The sequence below is a fragment of the Dipodomys ordii genome, unplaced genomic scaffold (genome assembly GCF_000151885.1).
Source record: "Dipodomys ordii isolate 6190 unplaced genomic scaffold, Dord_2.0 Scaffold11, whole genome shotgun sequence".
In the NCBI taxonomy this organism is placed as follows: domain Eukaryota; kingdom Metazoa; phylum Chordata; class Mammalia; order Rodentia; family Heteromyidae; genus Dipodomys; species Dipodomys ordii.
In genome coordinates, this window is record NW_012267227.1 from 3,194,248 (window position 1) to 3,204,130 (window position 9,883).

General features: G+C 42.9%; 1 protein-coding gene across 2 annotated transcripts in view; it reads left to right on the plus strand.

Moving 5' to 3' along the window:
• The window catches only part of Csnk1g1 (casein kinase 1, gamma 1), a 163,771-nt gene that overhangs the window by 145,024 nt on the left and 8,864 nt on the right, over window positions 1-9,883 (plus strand). For both annotated transcript variants that reach the window (XM_013010224.1, XM_013010223.1), the window contains one exon: window positions 4,579-4,685. In XM_013010224.1, coding sequence (XP_012865678.1) covers window positions 4,579-4,685 — 107 coding nt within the window. The remainder of the gene's footprint in view (window positions 1-4,578; window positions 4,686-9,883) is intronic.

The following is a 9,883-nucleotide window of genomic DNA, read 5'->3' on the forward strand; positions in this document are numbered from 1 at the left end:
CAAGGCGAGCACTCTACCACTTGAGCTACAGCACCACTTCCAGTTTTCTGGTGGTTTATTGGAGATAGGAGTCTCACAGTCTCTCCTGCCCGGGCTGGCTTTGAACCGCGATCCTCAGATCTCAGCCTCCTGAGTAGCTAGGATTACAGGCGTGAGCCACCAGTGCCCAGCTTGTTCTAATCTTCTTAATGGGGAATACCCATCTCATTCCCATCCTAGTATTTCTACAAATCTCTTTTGTGTGGAAAACCTAAATTCAAGAAGAAAATACTGGCCTGGGAATGTGGTTTAGTGGTAGAGTGCTTGTCTAGCATGCATGAAACCCTGGGTTTGATTCTTCAGTATCACATAACAGAAAAAAGCCAGAAGTGGCAGTGTAGCTCAAGTATAGAGCCACTAGCCTTGAGCACTAGCTAGCCTTGAGCACAGAGAGGCTCAGGGACAGAGTCCAGGCCCTGAGTTCAAGCCCCAGGACTGGCCAAAAAAAAAAAAAGGAAGGAAGAAAGAAAAAGAAGACAATACTATTTTTCTTTTCCAAAGATTACTCTGGCTGGGCGCCAATAGCTCATGCCTGTAATCCTAGCTACTCAGGAGGCTGAAATCTGAGTATTGCAGTTTAAAGCCAGCCTGGGTAGGAAAGTCTGTGAGACTCTTATCTCCAATTAATCACCAGAAAACCGGAAATGGTTCTGTGGTTCAAGTGGTAGAGCACTAGCTTTGAGCTGAAGAGCTGAGGGACAGTGCCCAGGCCCAGAGTTCAAGCCCCATGACCGACCAAAAAAAAAAAAGTTATTCTGAAGTTGTTTATATTAAAATACATAAGAGGAGATGGGAAGGTGGCTCAGTGGTAGAGCGCTTGCCTTGCATGCATGAGGCCTTGGGTTCTATTCCTCAGCACCACATAAGCAGAAAAAGCCAGAAGTAGGGCTGTGGCTCAAGTGGTAGAGCACTAGCCTTGAGCTGAAGAGCTGAGGGACATCACCCATGCCCAGAGTTCAGGCCCCACAACCGACAAAAAAAAAAAAAAAGTCTAGGACCAAGGAATGACTTTGGTACACAGCTCTGATTTTTTTCCTGCTTTGACATTTTGGAAAATAGGACATGTAACTTAAAGTTTTGAAATTCCTACAAGGAATATTACCAAATTTAAGGAGTAAAAATCAAAGTAGTACTTAATCTTTCTCCTGGATTACCCATATGAGCTTGTGTAATATAGCTAGAATAGTGGTATAAAATGTGTTCATAGTAATTATAGCCCAGGCAGGAAAGTCAGTGAGACTCTTTATCTCCAATTAGCCACCAAAAAGCTGGAAGTGGAGCTGTGACCCAAGTGGTAGAGCACTTACCTTGAACAAAAGAGCTCAGGGACGAAGCCCCATTACTGACACCAAAAAAAAAAAAAAAAACTATGAGTCTTTTTTGAAGTGTCATTTCTAGAAGTCCTATAGGATATCCTACACTTTTTTGTCTAATTTTTCAAATAATGATTAGATTAATAAGAAAACTTTTCTTATTTTTCCTTTTTTTTAATGTCAGTTCTGCAGCCTGAACTCAGGACCTGGGCACTGTCTCTGAGGTTTTTTTGCTCAAGGCTAGTGCTCTACCACTTAAGCTACAGCTCCACTTCTAGTTTTTAGGTGGTTAATTGGAGACTTTCCTGCCCAGGCAGGCTGTGAACCATGATCCTCAGAACTCAGCCTTCTAAGTAGCTAGGATTACAGGCATGAGCCAGTGGTACTTGGCAGGAAACCTTTTTATTGCAGAAGGAGAATACTATTTTGTATAGTATTTATTATGTCAAGATAAGGTCAGGATGGGCTCTACATTTTGTGAATATGGATCATGATGTATGGTACATTAAACAATAAAAAAAGATAAAAGTCGGGTTTCTTACAAATCAGATACTAACTTTGACTTAGAGAAGTTTAGCTCTTCCTTTAACCAATCCAGATTTAATAATGTAGATATTTTCTGCTGACCACACAGTATTATTTAAAAATTTTTCTAATTTATGTTCTTAATAAGAACCATAGTTGGGTTGGGAAGGTGGCTCAGTGGTAGAGCGCTTGCCTTGCATGCATGAGGCCCTGGGTTCGATTCCTCAGCAGCACATAAGTAGAAAAGGCCAGAAGTGGCACTGTAGCTCAAGTGGTAGAGTGCTAGCCTTGATCTGAAGAGCTGAGAGACAGTGCCCAGGCCCCAAGTTCAGGCCCCACAACCGACCCCCCCCCAAAAAAAGAACCATAGTTATTCTAATTTAAAACATGGCGGCTGTAAATTGCTGGTAGGTAGTATTCACCATCTCTTGCAAAGACTATATGTACTAAACAGTTCTCCCACCTCCCTCTATGATTGTTGAGGAATGTATGCAAATTAGCTGCTAGTAAGGACACCAAAACTAGAGACAGATAAGAATAAATATTTGTAAAGTCAGGCACTGGTGATTCACACTATAATCCTAGCTACTCAGGAGGCTGAGATCTGAGAATCGTGGTTCAAAGTCAGCCCAGGCAGGAAGGTCCATGAGACTCTTATCTTCAATTAACCACCAGAAAACCGGAAATGGCGCTGTGGCCCAAGTGGTAGAGCACTAGCCTTGTGCTGAAGAGCTGAGGGACAGCACCCAGGCCCAGAGTTCAAGCCCCATGAATGACAAAAACGAAAAAAAACAGCAAAAGTAGACAAATGCAAGAAATTCTTATTTCCAGTTAACAAGCAAGAAGCCAGAAGTGAGTAAGTAGTTTAAGCTGTGGAGCTGTGAGCAAAAAAAGTTAAGGGAGAAAGGCTCTGAGTTCAAGCCCTAGTACTAGCCCATCTACACACATACAAACACACACCAATTGTAGCCCGTGATTAACAATGAGATAAACATTTATGGAGCTATTACCATACATCATGACATATCATAGCCCTGGATAGGCATTTTTTTGTGCATTATTTGTACTGCAACTCCAGTAGGTAAACAGCATTGTCCCATTTTACAGACTAGGAAACTCAGGCATAGAAAGATTGTGGACTTTGCCCAAGGACCCACAGCAAGTAAGTGGTGGGAATGAGGTTCAGACCCAGAGCTGACTAATTCTGGAGCCCAGTTCTTATTTGCTATATCTTGCCACCTCCATTATTATATACCAGGTATATTATATTCAATACTGTCCTATACATTTTTTATATAATTCTTTCAACTTGTAAGAACAATCTCAAATAGAAGTTATTTACCCAAGGGCTTACGACATTCGAACCATTTATCCTATTTTGTGGTTCTCTCCCATGTTTCAGCCAAGATCTTTAACAGCAGAATGGTTTGTCCAGCGGGGTCCCTTTTCCCACTCCCCAGCACCCACATAAACAGGAATCATGTGCTGGAAATGAAACCAAGTGGCAGAAGCAGCTGCACCAGCAAGAGAAGCCTGATCGGGTCCACATTAACCAGATGACAGGAGTGAGAGCTTCCATTTACAGTCCGGGGACCATCAGTGAGGAGTGGGATGACATTGAACCTGAAATAAAAGTCGTTGAAATAAGACTGGCTTTCCAAGGGAAAGTGTTTCCTTACCATCTTCCCTCTCGCCAGAGAGGACAAGCCAGTCTTGTTAAATAACTTCAAACCAGTGGTCAAAAGCTATGAAGAAATTTCAAAGGAAAGTGTGATTGTTTATTATCTCTGATGCCTACTCTTGGTTTCCTTTTCAGAATTTTTTTTAAAGTTCATAATTACTGAATCTATGAACTTCTAAATTGAAAGGAGTAGAATTTATCCACTATGTTCAAGAGAATAGAATGAGTTTAAGTCAGCTGTGACACCAAACATTGTGGTTTGTGCCTGCAGTCCCAGGACACAGGTGGTGACACAGGAGAACAGCAGGTTAAAGGCCATCCTGGGCTATGTAATCAGTTTGAGGCCAGCTTGGGCTATATAGTGAGACTGGATTCAAACAAAAAGGAAAATATGACAACTATGCAGTTGCATTTTAATTTTCAATTTAATAAAACACTATTGCATTTTTGTAATATGTAAAAAAAAAATCAGTTTAGAACAAATTTCTATCCTGTAAATCTACAATGACAACTCTTGGTTAAGTCATTTCTTAGTGCTTCCATCCATTAAAAGAAAGTAATAGGATTAAAAAAGGTGGAAATGTCATTCATAGGACAACTGTCCCCTATAGACAGATGGAACTTCAGGCAATCCCAGCCTAAGAGCTACTCCTAAACTTCTCAGGAGTGGCTAAGAATACCTAATCATAAATCAAATGAATAAAATAACTAATAATAAAAAAGTGAAAAAAATGACCTCTTCATAAGGTTTTGAGCTTTAAATTTATACACATGGAGCTAGTGTATCATAGTGCCTGACAGAAAGTAGGTACTCATTGTGGAAGTTACTGTCATCATTCTATGATGGGATCTTGCTCTAAATTAGGACAACAGGCCCCTGAGGGCAGGAAAACAAACATTCCTGACCCTGACTGGCTAGTATCTAAGCTTGAGATCAGATCCCCCTTAGTGACCTGCCCTACCCCTGGCAGGAACCTCATGTTGCCTTGGTGCTTGTCACAGTCTACCTTTCTGTTTCAGGTGGTTAGTTCAACCAATGGAGAGCTGAACGTGGATGACCCCGCTGGAGACCATTCGAATGCACCAATCACAGCTCATGCTGAGGTGGAGGTAGTGGAGGAAGCTAAGTACGTCCATCTTTCAAGGGGGCTCTGGAACTGTGGGTTGGAAAATGTTTTCTGTTTCTGTGTGCTGCTCATCTCAGACTAGATTCCTCATGCTTGTGTCTACAGCTTTCTTCCTTTGACCACTTTATTTTTTTTGCATGGTACCTTAAGGCTGCTGCCACCTTTAGCTATGATCTCTGGAAAGATAGACTTAGTGAAATAAAATAATTATGTTATGAGGGCTACAGAAGATAGTAACCATAAGCTTCCTGGTACCCTGGAGGGGTTTTTTTTTTTTTTTGCTTCCTATTGGATGCAGAGACAAAACTTAGACCATGGCCATGGTGACTGATATTAAATGTCTGGTTGATAGCGGACATCTCTGGAAGGGTTTCATGGCTGTTTCCCTCTCAAATGATTCTAGACTTAGAAAGAGTAAGTACATACGTCAGGCAAGAAAAATCCATGTCTGTGAGAGTCTTGGGTAAGAAAAGAAGTACTCCTAGTCCCAAGAAAGTGGGGTGGCCACCTCACTTTCTTTTCTGCTTCTCTTGCATGTGTATGTCTTGCCCTGTCCATACCCTTGGCCCCTTGATGTTCTCTGCATGGTCTGTGTTTAAACTCTTAAAAGAGTCTGGGGTGGAAGGTGAAGTGATTGTTGATTGTACTGCAAAAGCAGCATTTCTACCATCTCTTTCCCTTTTTCCTCATTCCAAACTCAGATCAAATTCCAAGAAAATATCACATAGGGAGAAAGAGAATCATAATGTAGATGACTTTTCTTGTAAGCCTTTTTAGAACATTCAGGACATACCAGTAACTTGTTCTCCCTGAGCAATGTATTTGTAGTACTAGTGTGCCCTACATGGTCTCTTGAGCACCTATATAGTCCAAATACAAGCCACCTTTGGGCTTAAGTCCACAGTGATGCCTACCAAGAGCTGAGTTCTTCCTCCCAGATACATTTTGCATGCTTTTGCCCATCTATTTGGTGAGCTTGCTTTGCCTTCAGGAAGTCCTATCCAACAGATGAGAAGCAACTGAGAAAGACTTGGGCTCTTATTGAGCTCCTGCTCAGATACTCTTCTCCTGGCCCATAGAGGCACTAATATCTGAGGCAGGCGAGGAGCGAGAGTGGTGCCCCAGGTTTTTCAGTAAAGAAACTTGCTCCATATTCTCAGAGACTTTGGAGATTTTAATAGGACTCAAAATGTTTCTGTCATGCTCCGCTACTAGCAATATGATGCTCCCACCTCTGGGCTCTTAACCTTCACTGCGCTTTAGAGTAACCTGGGACAGGTTAGAAAATAGAAATGCCTGAGAGATTCTGACTTGAAGTTTTGGTATCTGGCCTGAACATCAAAAAATTTAGAAGTTTACACAATTCTGTTATATAGCCAAGTTAGAACCACTGTGCCACACATGCCGTGATCATGAAAGAGAGCTGTACCAACCCCCAATTTATATTTGTAGCTCTTTTTAGAACTTTATCTAGTCTAGTCCTCTGAGAGAGTTTCATGGTATACTTTGAATAATAACAAGACCAAGGGGATCTTTTAGTAATATGATATGCTCTAGACAGGCTTATTTCTTGGACGCTTTCATTTTGTTCCATCCTGACAAACGTGTACACTAGTTTTGTATGTGAGTGTGATGTTTGTCCTGTGTGTAAGATAGAGGATCATTCATACAAAGTTTAACGCAGTGTATTCTGCACACTACCATCTGAAATATGAAAGGAGGTTAAATTCTTTCCATTTAGCAAATAGAACCACTGGTCTCTTTGCCACCAGCTGGAAGTTTGGCTCTTGGAAAGGTGTGGAGGCTAAAAGAAGCAGTTGCATTTGCTTAGGGCATTTTGTGTGCGGATTCCCTACTGGTTTTATAAGTTGCCAATTCATCTTGCTTAGGGAACTGTCAGGACTCAGATGTGTTATTCTTCTTGGCCTTCTGTGTGTATGGGGGTAAGAACAGGATAGCCATGTGTCTGATCATTTTCCTGGGAAGAAGTCACAGCTAGAAAATCCTGAGGCATCCGCCTCATTGCTCATAGCTGTGATGCCATTTGTGCCTCTGGCCCTGGGAGGGAAGAGGTTAATAATGGTGTTACCCATATTTCAGTTCAGCTTGGGTATTGGGGAGACTGAAGCTTTTACTTCCAAGCTTTTGATTTGGGTTTCCTCACCCAGCTTGTATTGTGTAAAGGTGAAAAGAAATGACAGGGTCTTGGTTATCAGATGACTCTTTGACTTTCCTGTTTCTCCAGCTGCAGGACAGCTACAGTATAGTTGGAAGAGTGGTAAGGGCAGGCAGCTCTTTGGGTGATTTTGATTCTAGTAAGAACATAGGCATTTTTCTTATCCAGACTTCAGTTATAAGTTAACAAATCGAGGTCTCATTTCTCCAGAGAATTAATAAGCATAGACGTTAGTTCCTTCTCTGCTAGGTATACCCAACCTTCCTCTGCTTCATCTTCTGATAAAATACAATGGTCTCTTAAACTTTTTCCCTCTACTGGAGGAGTTAACCACTAGCTGCTTTGCTCAGGCATATTGTGCTTAAAAAAAAAAAAAAACTTAGGGATAGGTTTCTCTTAGAATAGGGAGGTTGCCTCAGCCCTGTATAACTTCTTGCCCCCACCTTGTGTTGGGACCAAATGACTCAGGTTTGGTGCTTGATGAAATTCTCACAGGGAAGGTCATTTTGCTCCTTTCCCAGCTGCCTTCCTGGAAGTTGTCTAGCAAAGCCCGCTTGAGGCTCCCACCCCTTCTTTTCTGTTTTGTCTTCCCACTGAAACCCAGCTTCCAACTTAATGCTGTCAGTGTCCCTCCCCTCGACCTCCACGTGGGGACCCAGTGGCCTGCTCACCCTCGCTCAACAGGAAGAAACTAAACACAGACACATTCTGCATGTTTGCATGGCTCGCAGGGCGTGCCTTCCATCTCACCTCTGTGGACTAATATCTCTTTCTCTCTCTTCCTTTCTGTGTTTTTCTCTTTACATACTCTGTAGCTGCCTGAAAATGCTCAACCTGTGGTGAGTCCTCTCTCCAGTCCACATGCAAGGGGAGCAGACCAGACTAGGCTGGGATTGGCAAAACCAAACAAAATGCCTTAGAGTCATTGAATGGCTTCCACCACATGCCTCCTTGTGCCCTAAGCCACCTAGTTGGGAAACTAGATCCACAAGGTGGGAACGGGGCAGGCCTGTACCCAGGAATTAAGTCTATTCCATCTTTCCTTTCACACCACCTCATTCATCTCTGCCTCCTCCTGCCAAAACAAGAGCACAAAGTATCCAGGATCAGCTCTTTAGTGATAGCTAAATGGATTTTCTCCCAAATAATAGGAGACAGAACCAAGGTAAGAGGGTAAGGTTTCTACATGAGTCATTTAGAAAGCAGTTGTTTACTTCCACTGCAAGGACAGGGTTGTTGCCAGATAACCCCACATTCTGCAGCTTGGTTTCTAACTTAGAAACTGGCTTTTCTGGAAAAATCTATGACTTTTCTTTTGGGCTCAGCTAGCTCTTCCATCTCTATAGAGTATAAGTCTTTGAAAAAAAAGTGAATTCCTGGGGGATGAGGTGGACATTGTGCTGCCCTGTGGGGGTTTGTTTGGTCTGTTTTCCATTTATTGTCATTTTCTTTGTTCCTATAAGAGAGGATAGTGGGCCAAGGCTGATGACTCAGCTGAGGGAGATACTGGAGACTCCTAGAAAAGACTCCTCAGATGGATTCTTAGGAACAGTAGAGGTATATGCAAGAAGTGCTAACTGATTCCTGTTGGTGAGGAACTTTCTTGCTGTACGACAGGGTCCTCTCACTAGCTTTATTCCTGGATACTGCCTGTGGTCTTCCAGGTGCCCCTGAACTTGCTGGTTTGTTACAGTCAGGAAGTCTAACTCTTCTCACACAGTCTGTACACACAGGCTATGTTTTGTACCACACTACCAGCCTGCCGCATTCTATGACTACCTCATTTTGGTGTCACTCCAGTTCCCAGGTTGGGCACTGATTTCTGAGGCCCTAACTTATCTAAGCCAAAGAATGCACAGGGGTTTCCCTAGGAATGAGGATGTGTAATATGGATTTTCTGAAGATGAGATTTGTAGTCTTTAGGGTTTCAGAGTGTGTTTGGCCTATTGGTTTTGCAAATATGTGTGTATGTCATCCGACATTTGTCATGGTCTACTTTTTTCCTCTGAGTTGCCAGGTCACTAAGTAGTATTATGCTTCAGGGAATATTGGGTAGTATTATAATACTACCCTAAGTAGTAGTATGTTCATCAAACCCTGTGCTTGGCACTCTAGGGGGTACCAAGTCCTGCCTTAAGAACTTAGGTGCAGAGCTGGGAATGTGGCTTAGTGGTAAAGTGCTTGCCTAGTATTATGAAGCCCTGCCTTTGATTCCTCAGTACCACCTAAACAGAAAAAGCCCACAGTGGCTCTGTGGCTCAAGTGGTATAGTGCTAGTCTTGAGCAAAAGAAATCTCAAGATAGTGCCCAGGCCCTAATTCAAGCCCCAGGACTGTCAGTGGGGGGCAGAGGAGGGGCAGGAATGCTGTCTTGCTGGAGAGACATAACAAAGACATATGAAAGAACCAGAAAATATGCTAGGACCCTTATGTTATCATTCCCAGAAGATTGAAGAGGTGAGAGGTCACTGTGAGTGGTCAAGAAAGAACTGATAGGAACAGCAGGACTGGAGCAAAGGAAGAATGTACCAATATGGTAGAGAAGAGGAACACAGCAAGGCAGTGGCTGTGAAGGGAGAGAGAGCCAGGATGCAGTGAAGAAGCAATCTGAAAAAGTGCTGGGCAGAGGTCTGTAGGAAAAGTGCTTGATGCTCAGAAGTAGGAAATCTTGGACTGCAAACAGGAACCTAAGACAAGAATAACTGATCACCTGCCCTTACTCTCCTCTGAGAGTAACAGATCTGTTCAGTCTATTGGTGGACTTGGTCTAGAGTTAGCTCAGTTTAGTGGATCCTGTGGCTAGTATTTATCTCTGAAACCAAAGATTTAAAAAAACAGATTGTGGCCGGGCGCCGGTGGCTCACGCCTGTAATCCTAGCTACTCAGGAGGCTGAGATCTGAGGATTGCGGTTCAAAGCCAGCCCCGGCAGGAGAGACCGTGAGACTCCTATCTCCAATAAACCACCAGAAAACCGGAAGTGGCGCTGTAGCTCAAGTGGTAGAGCGCTCGCCTTGAGCTGAAG